Source organism: Peromyscus maniculatus, chromosome 5, assembly GCF_049852395.1.
Source record: "Peromyscus maniculatus bairdii isolate BWxNUB_F1_BW_parent chromosome 5, HU_Pman_BW_mat_3.1, whole genome shotgun sequence".
NCBI classification, from domain to species: domain Eukaryota; kingdom Metazoa; phylum Chordata; class Mammalia; order Rodentia; family Cricetidae; genus Peromyscus; species Peromyscus maniculatus.
In genome coordinates, this window is record NC_134856.1 from 105,201,539 (window position 1) to 105,222,458 (window position 20,920).

The following is a 20,920-nucleotide window of genomic DNA, read 5'->3' on the forward strand; positions in this document are numbered from 1 at the left end:
CCTATACATGTGTACTTACACCAGTGCACGTATATGAACACACAAATGAAGACAGATACGTGTACTTACACAAACAAGATACACACACAAGCTTGGTCTTTTCTGCAGTCTAGCACTAAGTTGTCTGGTTAGATGGCATTTTTTTGTTTTAATGTGCACAGCTAGGAATGAGCAGTGGGACCCTGTCAACTCCCAGCATTCTCCAGGCCACCTGCCAGCTCCCATTTTAATTCCTTAGGATGAAACAGACTGACAGATTATTATTGGCTGCCAGGACAGTTACCTGAAGGTACTGACTCCAGAGGCATCAGCTTTAAGGACACCAGACAGGTCAGCTAAACTTTTTAAGTGAACTAAAAGACAGATGCTAGAGGAACAGGAGATTGAAAGGAGTCCTGGTAGCTGAGGGTTGTAGAATGTTGGCAGCCATTTCTCATCATGTGGGTCAAACTCAGGCTGCAACAAAGAGCAAGAATGACACTCTCCCAGCTGTCTGTCTGTCTGTCTGGAGAGCTGTGAGATACTTTATTCTTCACTTTCTGCAACTAAAGAAAAAGGATGTTGGTGCATCTAATCATTTTCACTTCATAAAAACATTAGGACTTCCAAGCCGTGGTTTATGTTTAGCAAGTGATCAGAGCAGAGTATGATATTGAGCACTTCCTCACAAGTGCAAGCCATACTTTATTATAATAATCATTCATAATTTCTGTGACCAGGACAAGAAGAGAGGGTTGTTCATAGGCATAATGTCACAAATGCACATGGTATTAATCTTTGAAAATCCATTCACCACCTTTGTAAATATGAACACAGCCATCATTATGCACACAGACATCTCTGCTTTCTCAGAGGGTGCCCCCTCAGGTTGTACCGTGTGTAGCCTTCAGTTGTGTTGATGACCCATGTAACTCTCCAGTGTCAGAGAAGTCAGAGCTTGGTGACGGAGTAATCACTAGATAAGAGATGGAGAGTCTCAGATGGATGGTTCCTGGATTCTCGGACACGTGTGCAAAATTCTGGCACAAGTATGTGTGTGCATCCCAGGATGAAGATTCATAGCTTCTTCCGATGTGAAATGAATACTGTATTCCCCAAATTCAGAGAGCCTTTTAAAGAAGTAGACATATGGAGTCTTGATGCATGGAGGAAATGAAGGATGCCTCTAGAAGCAGCTGGAGATTCATGACACCAGTTCTGGAGGGAGAGGTTGCATCTGGAGCAGTCTGAGTTGTTCTGGAACTCAAAGACTTGACTGGAGGAAACATTTTAACAAAGCAAACGGAAAGCTAAGGGCAGAGTCCCTCCGGCGGTTTCTGTGTATTAGGTTCAACTCTGTCCTGGAATGGAGCAAGAGTGTTTCCTCCAAGTCTTTGGCTGAGTCTCTTCCCCTCCATGGGTCTGCAGGCTGAAGGTCATCCACACTCGGCTAAGATGTAGTCACCCATGGTTTCTTCTGGGAAGACAAGAGACCCAGGGAGAGGCATCACTGGCCAGGCATCATCTTATCCTGGCCCCTTCTACCTCCTCCATCTCTGGTCATGTTTGTCCAGGGACTCCACTGGGCATCAGAAACGGTTCTCTCGCCACATGAACTGTTCAGTAGCTGTCTAACTGCTTTCCTTGTCGCCTCACTCACCCCTCACAACCCTTTCACAAACACAGACATTGTTCCCCTTTGCTTTTGTGACTTCGCCAGCTCTCCAGTCATCATGACGTAACAGTCCACAGAACTACATAGCTTCTCTCTCCCTCTCATTTTCCAGTGTGATAGACAGATACTCAGAGCCGGGGGTGGGGGTGGGGGCAATTTGTGAATGAGGTACACACAGTCAGGGACAAGGTCCAATAATCCACTCTCTTACTCAGCATAGTTGTTCTCTCTCTCTCTCTCTCTCTCTCTCTCTGTGTGTGTGTGTGTGTGTGTGTGTGTGTGTGTGTGTGTGTGTGTGTGTATTCTAAGAGAGTCTCACAATGCAAGCAACTCTCCAACTCCTGGCAATCCTTTTGTGGAGCTTAGGGTCACAAACTACCACACCTGTTTTCCATAGCCTTTCTGGATGTAACTTGAACACTTCTTCCAGTGACATCCCAAGTCATTTCATTCTCAGGGGTCTTCTTTAGCTGAACTTACTTGTCATAAATTCCATTCCACACTAGATTTAGGTTCTGAGACTCGCCCAGTGGCTTTCTCAACCTCAACTCCCTGACTCTACCTTAAATAACACCTGCAAAATAATGAGTGCCTAGAAGGTATTTCCTGAATGAGGAACTATGGTGATATTTTATTTGTACTGAAATGTGATTGAATGTCAATAAATAAAGTTGCCTAGGGGTCAGAGCTAATAGCAAGCCATAGCAGAAGCTGGGTGGTGGTGGTGGTGGTGTACGCCTTTAATCCCAGCTCTTGGGAGGCAGAGCTAGGCGGATCTCTGTGAGTTCAAGGATACAGCCAGCATGGAGACACACGCCTTTAATCTCAATACCAACCATAGAAGACCTGGAGGTCTGTACAGACAGGCAGTGAGGAGGAGGTCATGTTGGGTTGGGTTTACAACCAATGAGAAGGCAGAACAGAAAGTCAATAAAAAGACAGACACACAGGAAGTAGGTCTCTTTTGGAGGGGAAGGACAGTATTGGCAGCGAAGGGTAAGAAAGGGCTTTTAGCTCTTAACTATTGCTCTGACCTCTTGGGCTTTCAACTCTGTAGTTGGCTCTGTGTTTCTATTTTAATAAGACGGTTACATCTACAAGGAACTTCTAATCTGGGAAAAAACAAAGCCCCCCCCCCCAAATCTCCCAGAGACTTCCTGGTACTCTCAAAGCAAAGAACATGGAGAGGGCTTCCTAGAGAAGTCTCCTTTTCTGCAGGAGTACATGTCCTGGAGGAAGAAGTACCATGATACTTGCTCCATGTGCCTACTCACCTGAAGCCTTCCTTTTCCTTAAGATCAGGAACAAAATCCCCACAAAGAAGACGACACAAACAGTGACACTGCTGCTGATTCCGATAATCATGGCCCGAGACGGCGGCAGGGGTTCTAAAGTGGCAAACACAAATTCAAGCCCGTGACTGCCACATCCCAGCCGGGAGAAGACCTTCCCAAGCCAAGGTGATCACCTGTACAATAGAGATCTCTGCCTGCATCCCCATCCTTACCCCAGGTGACTGTGAGGGGCTGATCCAAGCCTGGGTGCTCCACTTGGCAGGCGAACCTTGTCTCATCACCAGGGGCCACTGCCAAGGTCACCTGGCCCTGATAGGTCCCGTCTCCGTTAGGCAGCACATCCTTAGGGTTGATCTCCTTGGCATCCAGTGGCTGGTTGTCCTTCAGCCACCTCATCGTGATGTTCCGGGGGAAGAAGTTCAGAGCCTGGCACCGTAGAGAGCTCCCTGCAGAGGCCCAGTGATGAGTCACCTTCACCAAAGGAGGCACTTGAGGGAAAAGAGGAAGGAGAGGGCCTGTTTCACCCTGGGCAGGAGGACTGAAGTTTTCACTTTCCTTTGTGGGTAGGAAGAGCACACCCTTCTCAGAAAAAGAAACTCAGAAAAGCTGCCAGAGATGCCACTTGGTATCCTGAAAATGACTTCAAAATTTGGTGCTAATGAAGTGCCACATGGAGCACAGTCACTTCAGCCTGCTGCCCTGTTTAACATCTGCTGCCCAGGCCCTCTGAGCAGGCAGGCGACATTTCCCTTTCTGTGACGCACATTTGACTTGAACTCTCAGTTCATCTAGTTCAGCCTTCTAAGCATTCTTGTAGGAAAGGGCCTTAGTAAGCTGAGGGCCATTAGTGAGACTGCTGTAGTTCTGAGAAATAATCTTCATCACCTAAGGGATTCTGCTGCTCAGATGGGTTGCCTTATTTGGTATTTTCATCTGATAACTGACATTCCTGTATTCTTAAAGAACATAATAAGGGGCTGGAGAGATGGCTCAGTGGTTAAGAACACTAACTGTTCTTCCAAAGGACCTGGGTTCAATTTCCAACACCCACATGGCAACTCACAACTGTCTGTAACTCCAGTTCCAGGGAACCCGACACCCATGGCAAAACATCAATGCATATATTATAAAAAAAATAAATAAATTTTTAAAAAGACATAATAAACAGACACAGGATTCGTGGCTACAACAGAGGAAGAGTATGATGCTTCCTTTTTAAGCCACATGCATGATGAAAATTTTTGTAGTTCCTACCTGTGTTACACACCTCAGTATGAAGGGAGACCCCCATCCAAATGGTGGCTCACTCAGTGAAACCAAGGATTTGGGAAGCTGAGGCAGGAAAATTGCTGTGTCTGTGGCTAGTCTGCCTACTCAGTGAGCTCTAGGCCAGCCTAGGCTACAGTGCCAGAGACCATATAAAGAACCACCACCACCACCACAAACAGAAAAACATCAACAAAAAGCCACAATGGCATTAGCCAGGTGTGGTTTATGATTGTAATCCTAGAACATGGAAAGCTGAGGCAGGGGGATTTCTCGGAGGTTGAGCCCAACCTAGGTTACATATTGAGTTAGTCAGTCTGGGCTACAGAGTGAGATCTTGTCTAAAGAAAAAAAAAATGAAATGAGTAAAATGGAAATCTTAGGACTGAGAAAGTACTTTCTCCAAACTTGGGAGTGACTGAAACCTTGACCTGGTGCCTTGGATTCCCCTCCACTCCCACTCAAGAGTGTGGGACCTGAGTAGGGTTCCTCATACCTGGCTGCCTCAGAAGCCCTCTCCCCAGCTCCAGGAATTGTTTCAGCTGCTCAGGACAGTCCCTCTCCAGGTAGGCCTTGTTCTGCCTGGCCCGGACCTTGTGTTCTTCCCATTCCACCTTGGTGGCCCAAGCCCCTGGCTCTGCTGCTCTCCAGTCCAGTGTCTTGGGGCAGAACTCAAGGTAGTCTCGCCCATCATACCCATACTTCCAGAAGCCGCTGGTGCTGTTGTCTCCATGCACCTCACAGCCCAGGATCACCTGCAGGATGTGGGACTCGGGCACCACTCCCAGTTTAGTGACTGAAAACAAAGAAGTAGGTTTTGTCTCCACCGGCCCCAAGTATTGAATGATCTGGGCAGACAACTATCTCCCTCCGCGGTGTGCCACCCCCTCCCCAGGATCTCACACCCACAGTTGTCTACTTCAAGACGTATCCCCAAGAGAGCAAAATAGTGCTGTGCTCTGACCGCTATATGGGGGTGACTCCCCGCTCCACATACCCTTACTGTGGTTATAGTTGTCCATGATATTCCAGAAGTCCACGATGAACATGTGATCCCACCCTTTCAGGCTCTGACTCAGCTGCAGCCACAGCTGGCTTGAGGTCTGACCCAAGATCCATGGGGCCCGGGGCTCAGCACGGCGACTCTCATGATTGTAGGACACGAAGAGTTGGTCGTCCACGTAGCCCATAGCCTCAAACAAAGGCAGCCCAAGGTCTGGCTGTGAGGTACCCATGAAGAGGTAGTACAGAGAATGTGACCCTGGGGAAGTCAGCAGGCATTCAGAATGGGCGGCAAGTGGGATCCGGAGGCAGATTCCACAGCCCTGGGTCAGTTCCCACTCTCAGGTGAGTGAGTCCTCCCTGAGCAGTGACAGTCCTCTTCCCAGGACAACCCTGCCTGCTCGGGCCTTGTGCTCTTACTCTGCCCATCTTCTTGATGCTCCCTACTTGAGGAGATGGGTTACCTTGAAACCCAGACTCCGGAAAGCTTTTGGGTTTCTCCAGCTGTGGGGGCCAAGCTAAGGAGTTGCTGCTCAATTTGTTAAGTTGAAAGCCCTAAGGGGTTGGAGGTGGTGGATTTTCTCTACTTCCCTCTCTGAACATTTTCCTGTTGTAGCTGTTGGCTGAGAAATGCTGCTGACAGAGAACTCAGGACAGGACACCGGTCAGCAAACAGAAGGGGTTCCCGGAAAGGGGACTGACAGGAGCTCTCACCACTGGGCTTTCCCAAGTTTCCCTCAGTTCCAGAAGAGGGTAGTCCAGGAGTGTAACCTTAGTGCGTAGAATGGCACCGGGCATGGGGTCGGCACTTCACAAATGCTTGTTGGCCTGGAGTTGGTGGCTCACTCACACTTCTAATCCTAATACTCCGGGGAGACTGAGGCAGGAGGACTGTCTCAGTTTTGAGGCCATCCTGATGTGCATAGGTGAGTTCCGGGCCACCCTGAGCTACATGGGGAGACAAACCCCCACTCCTGGGGGCGGGGGTTCTGGGAATAAAGCAAGATCAGATTTAAGATTATGGTTGTCTTTTTTTTTTTCAACCTGAGGAAAGACCTAAGCTGAGAGCCGGTTAACTAACAATAACTGCTGCTTCCCAGTGCATAAGTAGTGGAAAAGGATCACAGATCCACATGTTAAGTGTATTAAGCAGCACTTTGGCATTCTTTAGAAAAAAAACCTGTTAATCCGTTGTTAATTTGCAAATCAACAAAGCCCAGCTGAACAAGGGCCTCTAGAACAATGGTTCTCAATCTGTGGGTGGAGACCCCTTGGGGACTAAGGATCCTTCCGCAGGGGTCTGATATCAGATTTTCTCCATATCTGATATTACGTTCTGACTCACAGCAGTAGCAAAATTACAGTTATGAAGCAGCAATGAAAATAATTTTATGGTTTGGGTCACCACAACCTAAGGAACTGTATTCAAGGGTCGAGGTGGAGAACCAGGGTCGGGAAGCAGGTGTCCAGAAGGGGACTCTGGCAAAGGGCATTTACCTCTCACCCACAGTGAGGGGAAGGGTGGGGAAGCCTGGCACTCAGCCTGCTTCCTGTGTCTTCAGACTCCTCCTGGACTCTCTTTTCTTAACCTTCCTTACCTGCTTCCAAGGCTTAAGGCACAAAGATAAATAACTTTGTCTCAAACCTGACATTTCCCTGGATTACAGGAATATCAAAGCCTCAGGACAGGAATCCCCACCCCACCCCACCTGCGCGAGGGTAATTATCTGAGGTCAAGGCAGCACACTGAGGCAGAAGAAATTGTTAGGTAGCACCTAACAAGAAACAACTTATGGACTCCATTGCAGGATCCAAGGCTGTCTACAGGGATATTTTGCTTTCTGTTTAAACATAAATGTCATGTAAGGACCCTGAAGATGGACTCATGCTCTGGGCCACCTGATCTCCCCAATATGGTCACACTGAATAGATCTGTTTCATCATTACTGGACTTCTTAATTGGCACATTGTTGTCAACAGCAAGGGCTGCCAGAGTCCCGGCTTCTTCCCTAAAAATCTTTGTTTACACTATTACACCCATTTGTAATAAAAACAACGTTTCTAGATGAAAGCACAATTTCCAAGAGAGAGGAAATGTCCATGCCGCCCCCTCCAAGTGACCTTCACCTCTTCTCACCAAAAAGTAATACAGTGGGGTGCGACCCAGCACCTCAGGCGCTCACAGGGCAGTCTCTCCCCGGACCCCGAAGAGAAAACGCCAAAGGGCGACTTCCGTGGCTCTTAGTGAGAAATTTCAGATCCTGGGTGAATAGGGGAGGTAGGACAGACAGCACAGCTAACAATAAACGCAACTTAGCAGAGATCTGAGACTGAGACCCCAGCTCAGCTACATCAACGTGGCTCCTCACACCGTGGCTTAGACTGGTGACACCCAGCCAGAGCAGGGGAGGAATGTGCCCTGGGCAGCTAGCTGTGTGGCAGATGTCCCCTGGGGGGGGGGGGGGCTGCATGTGAAGAGCTGGAAGGGGGACCGCGGAGGGAGGCGTTGGCACTCTGAAGTGACAAGCTCCGGGCGCCAGGAAAAGTCACTTTCGCTTTGGCTTTCGAAACACCCCCACTTTCCCCTCCCGCACTCACGCAGCGACCGAGCCTGCGGGGCCAAGGACCACAGCAGCAGCAGTAGCACAGGGAGCCCAGCTGACAGGTCCATGTCCCCAGCCTGGTACGCCTGTCTTCACTAGGATCTGGAAACGTGGAGGATCCCAGAAGTCACCCTGGAGCCATTGCTGAGGCTCGGAACCTCTCAGACAAAACTTCCTGGCAAGCGAAATCCCTTTCCGGGCCATTGGTGGAAAGAAACAAGTCCTAAATCTCAGTGGTTCAAGTCTGTGACCCCAGCATTCACGAGGCTGAGGCAGAGGGATTGCCATGAGTTCAAGTCCAGCCTGGACTACATAGTGAATTACAGCCCAGCTTGGGCTACAGAGTGACTGTTTGAAAAAAGAAAAAAAAAAAAAAAAAAGCTGAAATTGAAAAAGCAAAAGAGAGTATCCAGAACTTGGACTCTTATCCTGAGGCTAATGCTTGCTTGTGAAACACTCGGTGGCCCAGCAGCCCCATGGGCAGGTCCCCAACCCCCAGCCCGTAAATCACTGTGAATGTAGTTGAGAAAACTTATTTCACAAATGTGAGATCTGTATATTCAACATTTCCACACTCAATATATAAATTCTGGCTTAGGCATTTCAATCATGTTAATAATTTTAATGCATATTTATTCAAAGCCTTAAAGGACCTAACAAATTTAGCAAGTGGTACCTTTCTAGGGATGCCAATTTCGGCAATTAGAGAAGAAAATCAAATTGGGAAATGAAGAGCTCGTAACTGAATGTGGATAGTTGAAAAAAGGGTTGAGAAAATGTATACCTAGGGTTTGGTTCTCCTCCTCTTCCTCCTTCATCAGAAAAAAAAATCGCATTCATTGTAATGTGATTCATGTGTCTAATATGTAGAAGTCAGTGGGTTTTGGTATATTTGATGAAGTTAGCAGCCATTACCAATCAATTTTAGAATATTTAGATTTTCTAAGTCAATTTTAGCTATCACCTCTCAAATTCCTACATACTCTCTGCCCCTCCCCCAGCTGAACAATCACTCATCTCTTTCCTTTGATTCTGACACGCCCTACAAATAGAATCTACACTTCCATAGCTGTTGTCTGTGTGTGTGTGTGTGTGTGTGTGTGTGTGTGTGTGTGTAAGAGAGAAAGAGACAGAAAGACAGAGAGAAGAGAGAGACTTCCATGGTTTAGCCTAATGTTATCATACATGCTTGTCCTGATTGATCTTATTCTCTAGTAAGGATTCATCACTCCACGTTTTATGCACTCCTCAGCTTGTGCACTGATGAGGTGTTTCCATTTTCCACTTTGGGAAGGACACTGTCATGAACGTGGGAATATATTTGAACATTCCCTTAAGATCTCATTGCTCTTACATATGTACAGAGAGCAGAGGTTGCATAGTAACTATTACAGACCTTTTAACGAACCGCTGGGCTGGTTTCCAGCAGCTGTAGACCTCATTTCCCCTTCCCACCCGCAGAGTCTAAGAGCTCTGATTACAGTACATCCCTGACTCTCCATCTTTATAATCTAACCCACTGTGTAGGAAATGGCACCTCAGGACCTGCGTTTTCCTTTCCTTGATAACCAGTGATATAGAACATCATTTTACCTGTTTATTGCCAATCTGGAAATCTTTGGGGAAATGTCCTTTCAGATCCTTACTCAGCTTTTGGGGGGTGGGGTGGGGTGGGGTGGGGTGGGTCTGGTTTATTTGTTGCTTGTATCATCAAAGGGTCTTTCTCAATATTATTTGTAACAAATAATATTGTAACAACAACAACAACAACAACAACAACAACAAAAAAGCCCAGGGAGATTCCTAGCCCTCAGAATGTGTCATTGTGTCCTGTAAAATTACTTTCTAGCTTGTCTGAATTTTTATTACGGCGAGGATTTGCATCCCTTGTGATGTTGTGATGGACATCTATCTAGCTGCTGTAAATGTTTGTGCATTTTGTTCTTAAGATCCTACAGCACCTTAGTACCTGAAGGAAACAAACAAGCTCTGGCAAGGCTACATTGGCAACAGGCATATATCCCGTGGGAAAAATACCTGTTATCAGTTACCTGTTAAAATCCTCTGAGAAATAACCACTGGAGGTCCTGTGAATACTCCCAGCCTGTCTCCACACATAGAAGTATTTACATTAACTTCCTTCATGGATACATATATACCTAACCTCCCACTCTCTACTCATATGTATGTACTAAATGCTCTAACTGCCCAACCCACAAATATACACCAGCAGGAGGAGAGGAGGGAAATGAGACAAAGTTACAAAAACCTACCTGTTGCATAATCTGAAATGTCAAAACCCATAGTGTAAAGTAGAGATGAATAAAAGTTTTTTAAATTCATATGTATTTGTGTGTTTGTTTATTTATGTGAGTTTTGAGTGTGGGCATTTGGGCACACTTGTGGATATCAAAGGACAACTTGCTGGCTTCAGTTCTCTTCTTCCATTACGTGTGTCCCAGAGATCAAACTCTGTAAGCAGAATTTTCTGTCTCACAAGCCGCTCCCAAGTAACCACACAGAGGCTGAATATTAATTATAAGTGCTCAGCCAATAGCTCAGGCTTGTTATTAGCTAACTCTTACATTTAAATTAACCCATATTTCTTATCTATGCTTTGCCACATGGCTCATGGCTTGTTACCTCATTTTGTCCACATCCTGCTTCCTCTGCATCTGCCCCTGACTCCCAACTCCACCCTTCTTCCTCCCAGCATTCTCAGTTTGGCTCTCCTATCAAACCTTATCCTGTTCAGCTTTTGGACAGTCAGCTTCTTCATTAAACCAATCACAGTGACATGTATTCACATAGGGTAAAGGGATATTCCACATTTCCCCCTTTTTGTCTAATTAAAAGAGAAGGTTTTCATATTAACATAGTAAAATTATACCAGAAATACATAGACAAAAAAACTCCTATCAAGTAAGAATCACAGTAACAATCTCTAGTCCATTTGTATTTGGCAAAATTAGAGAAAATGTTCTATTATCTATTTTATCTTTGTGACTCTAAAGTTTTATACCTAATTTATCTTTTACTATAACAAAGGAAAACTTTAACTATGACAATTTAGTTAACTCCATCAAAGAACCCAGAAGCAAGAAATGTTGCCTAATGACAAGGACAGCTCGCTGCCTGGACAGTCACCCAAAGTTCTTCTGTAACACTGGGGCATCCATTTTTGGCCTATAGGTCTAGTATATCTGACAGACTTTTCTGAGAAGCAGAGAATTTTGAAGGACTGTCCTACCTCATGTTGGCAAACGTTGGCAGTCACTTTCTTTTGTGTCCTACTTGTCCAATTTGGACAGCATTCTGTCAGCAACTGAGGCAAGTGCTGTGGAATAATCCTCTTTTACACTGTAAAGATCTGTCACATTGCTCTGAAATCCAGAACATAGAGATCATCTCACCTCTGTTACCACTGCAGTACTCTGAGATATATGTAAACAATAGAACCAACCCTACTAGTTACAGCAATTCAAAAAACAAACAAAACAACGCCACAAAAAAAGAAAAATCTGTCACTGAAATTGGTTTAATAAAATGCTGATTGGCTGGCAGCCAGGCAAGAAGTATAGATAAGGAGACCATACTAAGGATGCTGGGAAGAGGAAGGGTGGAGTCAGGAGAGTCTCAAAGAGACACAGAGGGAAGCAAGATGGGCATGTTGTACTGAGAAAAGCTACTTAGCTTAATCGCAAAGCATAGATAAGAAATACGGGTTAATTTAAATGTAAGAGTTAGCTAGCAACAAGCCTGAGTGATTGACTGAGCATTTATAATTAATATTAAGCCTCAATGTGTTTATTTCAGAGTGGCAAAGGATAGGAAAACTACACCTACAAAATGCTATCCAGGGTCCAGTGCCACTTATGTCCACATAAAGCCTGAGAAAGCTTTAAAAAAAGGTTCTAAATGCACAGAAACAGAGACGAACACAGCTTCCTAGTCTCGTGTCTCTCATGCTGGCTGCAGCACACAGATGTACTCCTAGCAGCTGCCAGTGTACCTCGGGCTAAGCTGCATGTCAGGTTCCTGCAGCCTCTCACACAGGCATCGGCACAGAGAGGCATCTCTCAGCCACTGCCTGTGGGCTCAAGCTGCCAGAGCAAGCTCTGCCAGCATGCTGCATGATGGGTTTGGGGTTTTTGAACACACAGACAGAAAAGGTTACAAATAAGCAGTAAAGAAAGATCCAGATGCGGGGAGGGCTCTAAATGGGAAACAGTGTGTTTTTAAAAATAAACGTAGGCTTGGGAGAAAAAAGAAAAATGGTAGAGAAAGTCCTTAAAAAAGGAATAGAGTAATAAAAATATTACTCTATTACATGTAAAAATGGGAAATACACAGAGAATCTGGATCCTGTATGTTATTGTGTTGTCTTCAAATTTTTTGACTGTTAAGAGACACTTGATTATGAAAACTGCTAGATTCACCCAATCTACATATTTTTAAAATATCTTGACTTTAAAATTTAAGTGAAAAGTGTGTTGCTTTAGGGGAGAGGTTGTGCATTTGTTTCCACAAGAAATGAGAGTCTATGGATTCATTCTGGGTTAAGGAAAATCAGGTTTGACTGAGGAAGGCCCTGAAAAATGTGACTACAAACATAAAGAAATAAGCTTAGTAAAACTCCAAGACACATGATACATATTTTATCTGCTCAAACATAAAACAAAAAATTATCTTTGGCTGACTTATGTGAAATACACAGTCTATACTTGTATTAATGCAGATATGTATGCTACCTTTAAAAGTTTATGTGTTTTCAGAGCAAGGAGACCAGACACCAATAAAAACAGGTGGTCCAGGTGATCTGGCATTTCCATGTCTCTATTACCATCTCCTCAAAATTCTGCATCTAGAACAGCTTCAAGGCTGCTGACTGAAATGATCCAGCCTCACAGAATACTCCAATCAGGACTTGACCATAATCCTATATTTTCTCAGGGTCCCCAATTATTATCAGTGCTCCAGTTAGCAGAAAGTAGTCTAGAGAACTATGTCCACACTTCCAAAATATGGGTTACAGGTATCTATTAATATTTAAAGGAGATTGGTTACAAGTTATTGTTGGTAATGATCAGGAAGAAAGATGAATAAAAGAGATTAGATTCAGGGATCTCATTCTAAAAAGAAAAGGGGTAATAAAGAAATGATAGGATAAAAGGGCAGATTATTGAATCTACTTTTATCTAAAAAACAGCTATTAATCTCAAAATATTTTACATTGGTATGGATTTTTGTATATCAATAAAAATTTAAAGTTAATTTTGTTATACTATATGTTTCTACTCTTATTTGTGTTATTGTGTTTATACGGTTCATTTAAAAATGCAATGTATAATTAAAAATACAGATTAACAGTTAGTTATCTATTATGGTGATATTTTATTTTGTACTAAAATGTTATTTGTATGTTAATAAATAAAGTTGTCTGGGGGTCAGAGCTATTAGCAAGCCATAGGAAAGCTGGGCGGTGGTGGTGCATGCCTTTAATCCCAGCACTTGGGGGGCAGAGCTAGGTAGATCTCTGTGTGTTCAGGGATACAGCCAGCATTAAAGACACACGCCTTTAATCTCAACACCAACCATAGAACACCTGGAGGTCTGTACAGACAGGCAGTGATGAGGGGGTCATGTGGTTTGGTTTACAACCAATGAGAGGGCAGAACCGAAAGTCTTTATAAAGACTTTAACACAGGAAGTAGCTCTCTTTCAGAGAGGTAGGACCATCGCAGGAGGAAGGGTAAGGTTTTAGTGCTTAGCTCTGACCTCTTGGCTTTCTTCTTTGCATTGGTTCTGTGTTTCTTATTTAATAAGATGGTTGGTTACATCTATAATCTATAATAGTCAAACTTATACTCATGTTAGTTCAAGGTTGTACACAGATATATTTAGATAGATAGATTGTCCTCAAACACTTTAAAGACCTACAGAATATGGCATTTAATATGTTTAATAACCTAAGGCTTTTCATGATAGTGAGACATGTCTGCTTCTGGCAGCACCAATGTACTTCAAAGAAGATAATGGGTATCAAAGAAACTCCACATGGAGTTTGCTGTGGGATAATGCTTTTGTACACTGGTTTAATAAAATGCTGAGAGGCCAATAGCCAGGCAGGAAGTATAGGTGGGATTAGCAGACAAGGAGAAATCTGGGAAGAAGAAGGCTGAGTCAGGAGATGCCAGCCCACTGTCCAGGGAGCAGCATGTAATGGCACACAGGTAAAGCCACAGAGCATGTGGCAACATATAGATTAACAGAACTGTGCTAAGGTTAAGTGTAAGAGCTAGTCAATGGTCGGCCTGAGCTAATGGCTGAGCAGTTTTAATTAATGTAAGCCTCTGTGTGTTTACTTGGGTCTGAGCATCTGAGTACCAGGTGGGACACAGGAAAAGTTTCAGCTACAGGAGTTTGTTTTCTTTATGGCAAAAGCTAGCCATATGGGCAAGAAAACTGCTCTTGCCTCAAATGCTGACAGATACTGTCCAAACTGGACCAGCAGGATGCAAAAAAGGTGACTGCCAACATTTGCCAAGACAAGGTAGGACAGTCATTCAAAATTCCCTACTTCTCAGAAAAGTCTATCAGATATACTAGGCCTATGAGCCAAAGATGGATGCCCCAGTGTTACAGAAGAACTTTGGGTGGCTGTCCAGGCAGCATGAGGTCCCTGTCATTTGGTAACATTTCACCCTTCTGGCATCTTTGATGGAGTTGAAGACTAGATATTTATAATTATAGTTTTCCTTAGTTATGATAAAAAGGTAAATTAGATGTAAAACTTTAGACTCACAAAGGTAAGATTAAATAATAGAGTATTTTCATTAATTTTGCCAAATACAAACAGATTGGATATTGTAACCATCATTCTTACTTAGTAACTGCTTTTGTTCTGTATGATTTTACTATGTTGAAATTAAAACCTTTTTTAATTAAAAAAAAGGGGGTGCCATGGAATAATCCTCTTGTACACTGTAAAGATTTGTCACTTGAATTGGTTTAATAAAATGCTGATTGGCCAGTAGCCAGGCAGGAAGTATATAGGCAGAGCGACCAAACTAAGGATGTTGAGATGTAGAAGGGCAAGTCAGAGGAGTCTGCAAGATGGGCATGCCATACCGAGAAAAGGTACCAAGAACAGGTAGGAAATATGGGATAGTTTAAATTTAAGAAGTAACTATTAATAAGCTTGAGCTACTGGGCAATATTTATAATTAATATTAAGATTCTGAGCAATTATTTGGGAGTGGTCACAGCAAAGGAAAACTCCACACACAGGCAAGGGCAGTTTTTTGCCCAAATGGCTAGTTTTTGCCATAAGGAAGGCAAACTCCATCTGGAGTTTCTTTGATTCCCATTATCTTCTCTGAAGTAAATTGGTGCTACCAGGAGCAGATGTGTCTTGCTGTCTTGAAAAGTCTTAGGTTATTAAACATATTGAATGCCATATTTTGTAGGTCTTTGAAGTGTTTGAAAATCATCTGTCTATCTAAATATATCTGTGTATGACCTTGAAAACATACCTAATATGACTGTAAGTTTGACTATTATAGATGACTATTAATCTATATTTCTTAATTATGCATTACATTTTTAAATGAGCTGCATAAACACAATACCCCAAACAAGAGTAGAAATATACATATAATATAACAAAATCAACTTTAAATTTTTATCAATATACCAAAACCCATACCAATGTGAAATATCTAAGACTAGTTTTTTGCTTTTGAATTTGTCCTTTTGGGGGGTGTTTAAAGTACATTCAATAATCTACCCTTTTATCCTATCATTTCTATACCCCCCTTTTATTTTCAGAGTAAGATCTCTGAGATCTAATCTCCTTTGTTTAGTTTTTATTATTTTTTTGACCATTACCAATAACAACTTGTAACTAACCCCCCTTGAAAGATATCAAACATTTATAACCAATATTTTGGGAATGTGGACATTGTTCTCTAGACTACTGCCTATTGTTTGAGGGTACTGGTAACATTTCAACCCTGAGAAAATTTAGGATAATGGTTAAGTCTTGGCTGTAGTATTCATGAGGCTCATCTTAGCAGCCTTGAAGCTGTTCTTGATGTTGGATCACTTGGGCCATCTATTTTTATTGTTGTCTGGTGCCTTGTTCAGAAAATACATAAACTTTTAAAGGTAACATACATGTCAGGGACAAGGGTAGAATCTCTAGTTAGTGGAAAAATACAGACCCCCGATAAGACAGGGAACTAGATCAGCTTACAGTCAGGTTGCCTAGCAACAGGACATTGAGTCAGAGCCCTTGACCCTCTCACCCTGTAAACATCCTATACAAACATCCTGTTAGCTTGCCCCACCTTATGCAGATGACAGCTTCTTGCTCCCCCCACCCTGCAGGAACTATATAAACCCTTCTGGAAGAAAAATAAAATGGCACCTTGATCAGAATCTAGACTTAGTGTATTTTCCCTTGTATCTCCTGTCCCTACATTCCCTCCTTAGGGTGGTCAAGAACCAGTTGTAGCCCTGCAGGCAGGGCACATACATATCTTTATTAGTACAAGTATAGATTGTGTATTGCACACAAGTCAGCCAAAGATGATTTTTTTTTATATTTGAGCAGGTAAAATATGCGTTATGTGTTTTGTAGTTTTACTAGGTTTATTTCTTTATGTCTATAGCCAGGATTCAGGAGATCATCCATGATCAAACCTGATCATCTTTAATGTTGAATGAATTCACAGCCTCTCATTTCCTGTGGAAATAAAAGTATAACCTCTTCCCCAAAGTAACATATCTTTTGACTTCCATTTTGAAGTCAAGACATTTTTAAAATATATAGGTTGGTTTAATCTACCAGCTATAATCCAGTGTCTCTTAGCAGAAAAACAAATTAATGATAACACAATAACTTATAGGATTATAAGATTATTATCTTTGTGTGGATATTTTTCCTTTATGTTACTTTACTCCCAATTAACCACACAGAGGCTTAATATTAATTATAAATGCTCAGTCAATAGCTCAGGCTTGTTACTAGCTAACTCTTACATTTAAATTAACATATTTTTTATCTATTTTTGCCATGTGGCTCATAGCTTATTCTCTCATTCATTTTAGTTTTGGCAGGTGGTGCTGTCTATATGCTGAGTTTTACAGCCTGAACGGCATTTCCACGATGGAGTCAGTTGTGCTAAAGTCTGGGGGGTCTACTAAGGTTTGGGGTCCCATTACATTATGTATGCATATTATAATAATCATTATCTGGAAACAGAAAATAGGCTGGTTGAAAGTGGTCTTATAAAATGAATATCTACCATAAATCCTGAATAAAATACACAGATATTACTTAATAAACAATGACATTTGCCATGCAGTTTGCTCCCAGTTCCTTTGGAAACCAGTTGGAGCTGATAAAACTTTGATAAAGATTTCTATAACGTATCCTATTCCTTCCCCCATGTGATGCTTTCTGTGCTATTCAATAAAAGAGAGAGCAAAGCCCTTAGAGCAAAAACATGGACACGGGACAGATTCACAAGACCACCCTCAGGCAGGCACAGATTCAGACTTACACAAAATACAGGAAGGACGAAAGCCCCGGAGCATGCCATAGAGAATTCCAGTCTAGCGGGGTGGTGGTGGCACAGGCCTTTAATCCCAGCACTCAGGAGGCAGAGCCAGGCGGATCTCTGTGAGTTCGAGGCCAGCCTACTCTACAGAGTGAGATCCAGGAAAGCCGCAAAGCTACACAGTGAAACCCTGCCTCGAGGGAAAAAAAGAAAAAAGAAAAAAAAATGAGAGAGAGAATTCCAGTCTGGGCTGCTCTTGGTTAAATGACACTAATGGAAGTGCTTTGATGTCTTTATTTAATGTGACACTGGTACATTATTGGTGACTCTGAGTTTGTCATTAATGCATTCATATACCATCACTTCTGACTGATTAGACTGACTTCCTCAAAGGAAAAAAATATGCCTGCTAAAGTAAGTGTGCATACAGCTCTGTGGGGTTGCATAAAGACTCTGAACTGAAACACATGGTGTTTAGGGCTTATCAGGAACACACTTTTGATGTATTTCCACACTCACTAGCATGCTGGTTTCTGGGACCTTCCTCCTATCCCTCTGCATAGGTGAGGGATCCTAGAGTCATCTGGTCAACCAACTTTAGCTCACCTGACTCTTACCCCATATAGAAGGTAAGGAAACTACATAGCTTTCCCCAGGAAACCAGGTATATCTACCTGCTTTTCTTTGAGATGACCACGTTCACCCAACATTCATATATTCTATCCCCAATGAGCTATCGCATCTCTGGCTCTACTCTAGGCACTTCCTTGCCTATCATCATAGAAACAAAAGGTCTTTGAAGAATCCCGGAACTTTGCATCATAGCACACCATACTCCGAGAAGAATAATTGTGAAACACTAAGTAGGGCAGGTGCTTTCTGGAGCAGATTCTTACAGAAATGTCTTCTTAAAGTGTCCATTCCTTTATGTACAGCTCTAACTTCATTCTGCAAGCTCATCATGTGGTGGTCCTTTGAATGAGACCCGCCCCCTGCCCACAGGCTCAGGTATTTGAACACTTGGTCCCCTGTTGATAGTACTATACGGGGAGGTGGTACAGCCTTGCTGGAGGAAGTACATTATTGAGGTAGGTTTTGAGGGTTCATAACCTCAAGCAACTTCCAGTTATCTTGTTGCTCCAAAATTGCAATTGAGGTCACCATGTGGCCACACAGGGAGAAGGAAGCTGCCTCAAACCAGGAACTTAGGCCTTACTGCAACCAGACGGACTGACCAGAGAGTGAGTGGTCAGGGAATACTCACGCAGGAGCTAAGAGAAGCACCAAACAGCTACAAACAAGAACAGATGCCCTGGTCCCTAAAGGAAAATTCAGTTCCAAGTCCCAGGAAGCTTACCTCAGGTGATCCATAATTGAAATTGTAACATGCATCTGCTTCTGACTTTCCACTTTCCTCATCAATGGCAGACACAAAAGTAACTTACTTTCTCACCTTAAATGTCTGATCAGGACGTAGGCACCTTTTCCAAGTTGAAATATGAATCTAGTCTATTGGTTAGTGTTTAATTAAATGCCATTCATGTTCTTATTTCAAGTTCTTGTGATTTTGGTCAGGATGTGGCCAGAGTTATTAGGGTCAGAGCCTGGGCTCTGGAAGCCCTAGAAAGTGAGGCCGTCACCCATCCTGGCAATTGAAAATACAAGTAGTAAACCAGGCAGTGGCAGCACACCCTGTTAATCCCGGCACTCGGGAGTCAGAGGCAGGCGGATCTCTGTGAGTTCGAGGCCAGCCTGGTCTATAGAGGGAGTTCTAGGACAGCCAGGGCTACACAGAGAAACCCTGTCTCAAAAAAACAAGAACAAACAAAAAATACTAGTAGTAGTAGTAAGAAGAAGAAGAAGGAGGAGGAGAGGGAGGAGGAGAAGGAGGAGGAGGAGGGGGAAGAAGAAGGGGGGATGAGGGGGGAAGAGGAGGAGGGGGAGGAAGGGAGGAGGAAGAGGAGATTTATGGAGACCACATTAGAAACAAGCACAGTGATATCCCCCCTCCACTCAGTATGTCCATGGAGTACTGACATAAAGTTGAGGAATAAACGGAGGGCAAGGCATTCCTGCTCAGGGTGTGGTCCTGCCCTCCTTGGCTCCAGTCTCTCTGGCAAGGTGGCCTGACAACTTGTCAGCTCGTATAACATCTCTTCCTGGAAGACCAATTCCTCCTGTGGCTGGCACCGGGCTTCAACCTTTTCCCTTTCCCAGCATGAGACTCTGGGCCTATGCCAATTCCATGAGATCCATTGTCTCAATAGTCTTAGAGCAAAGGGTGGAGCCTACGGTCTCATTCCTACCACGAGGGTCATAGGTTTTCCTATGCTTCTGGGTTGATCCCGCTCTGACAGAATTTGGTCCTATCTACCCCTGGATTGTGCATCTATGAGCCCTATTGAGGTTGTAATGGATATGAGCTCCTCTGGCCAAAAGGTGGGGGTAGAGGCAAGGTTGGAAGGCTGGTGTTGGTCCTAATGATTCCAAAATTCAGGGGGTGGCTACTTAATTTCACTCAAGGCTTCTTTCCAGATCAGGAGTAATTTTGAAAACAGCACTTAGTTGCCATCGACAAAGGTATGGTGATATACTAACTCTTCATCTTCCTCAACTCCACAATGTAGTTGAAGGTTTTCCTGTGTCCCACCTGGTCTGCAGCTGCCCAGACCCAAGCAAACACACAGAGGCTTATATTAATTAAAACTGCCCAGCCATTAGCTCAGGCTCTTACACTTAAACTCAGCCCATTTCTGTTAATCTAGATGTTGCCATGTGTTCCGTGGCTTTACCTGTGTGCCATTACATGCTGCTCCCTGGATGGCAGGCTAGCATCTCCTGACTCGGCTCTTCCTCTTCCCAGCATTCCTTTAGTCTGCTCGCCCACCTATACTTTCTGCCTGGCTACTGGCCAATGAGCATTTTATTAAACCAGTGTACAAAAGCATTATCCCACAGCACTGCAACATGTTGTGGATCAGGGATGTTGGCAGCTGCAACACCCTGGTTGGTACAGGAGTTAGTCCTGTTCCCTCATAATCCTATTTCAAAGACTTTTGTAATTCTCACCCCTTTTGAGGTCACAGCCCAGAACACTTGTAAAATACAAGTTTCTGATGTCCCAAGATGTCTTTAATCTGTTCACTGATAATAGAAAATCAATTTCGGGGGACTTTTGGGAACTCCCTCTCAGATGGGACTTCCTGATTTCTCTCAGATCTCAGATTCAACTCTTCCTCCCCTGAAAACACACATTATTCACCGTCTGGACAACTTCTGTACTCCAACCTTTTCCCTCTGACCCACTTACTCAGGGGGACGCCCATTCCCTCGAATTCCATCCCTCCTCTTCCTCTGTATTTTTTCCACCCACTTTGGAGAATCTGGCCCTGACCTGAGTCCAGGCTCTGTCTGCAGCTCATTTCATTCCTGACATGTAGCAGAGATTCCAAAAATAGAGAGTGAAGAGCTCAGGACTTTTTGCTTATTGTTACTATTGTATTTATTACTATTTATTATATGCTCTGTGAGGGA

General features: G+C 43.6%; 1 protein-coding gene across 1 annotated transcript; it reads right to left on the minus strand.

The window, feature by feature from the left end:
• Positions 1-647: 647 nt before the first annotated feature.
• Positions 648-8,002, minus strand: Hfe (homeostatic iron regulator). Its single transcript, XM_006993150.4, has 6 exons — positions 7,816-8,002; positions 5,213-5,476; positions 4,712-5,011; positions 3,162-3,437; positions 2,929-3,042; positions 648-1,456 (listed from the first exon to the last, which is right to left on the minus strand). Exons 1-6 carry the CDS (start codon positions 7,886-7,888, stop codon positions 1,416-1,418), a joined length of 1,068 nt encoding a protein of 355 aa, XP_006993212.3. The 5' UTR covers positions 7,889-8,002; the 3' UTR covers positions 648-1,415.
• Positions 8,003-20,920: the final 12,918 nt, after the last annotated feature.

Bases quoted from the DNA above. Each gene is read 5' to 3' on its own strand.
- Hfe (XM_006993150.4), bottom strand. From the start codon at position 7,888: ATGGACCTGTCAGCTGGGCTCCCTGTGCTACTGCTGCTGCTGTGGTCC. The intron at 5,477-7,815 runs GTGAGTGCGGGA...TGACTTCCCCAG, and splicing joins CCCGCAGGCTCGGTCGCTGC to GGTCACATTCTCTGTACTAC. The intron at 1,457-2,928 runs GTGAGTAGGCAC...TTGTCTTCCCAG, and splicing joins AAGGAAAAGGAAGGCTTCAG to AAGAAACCATGGGTGACTAC.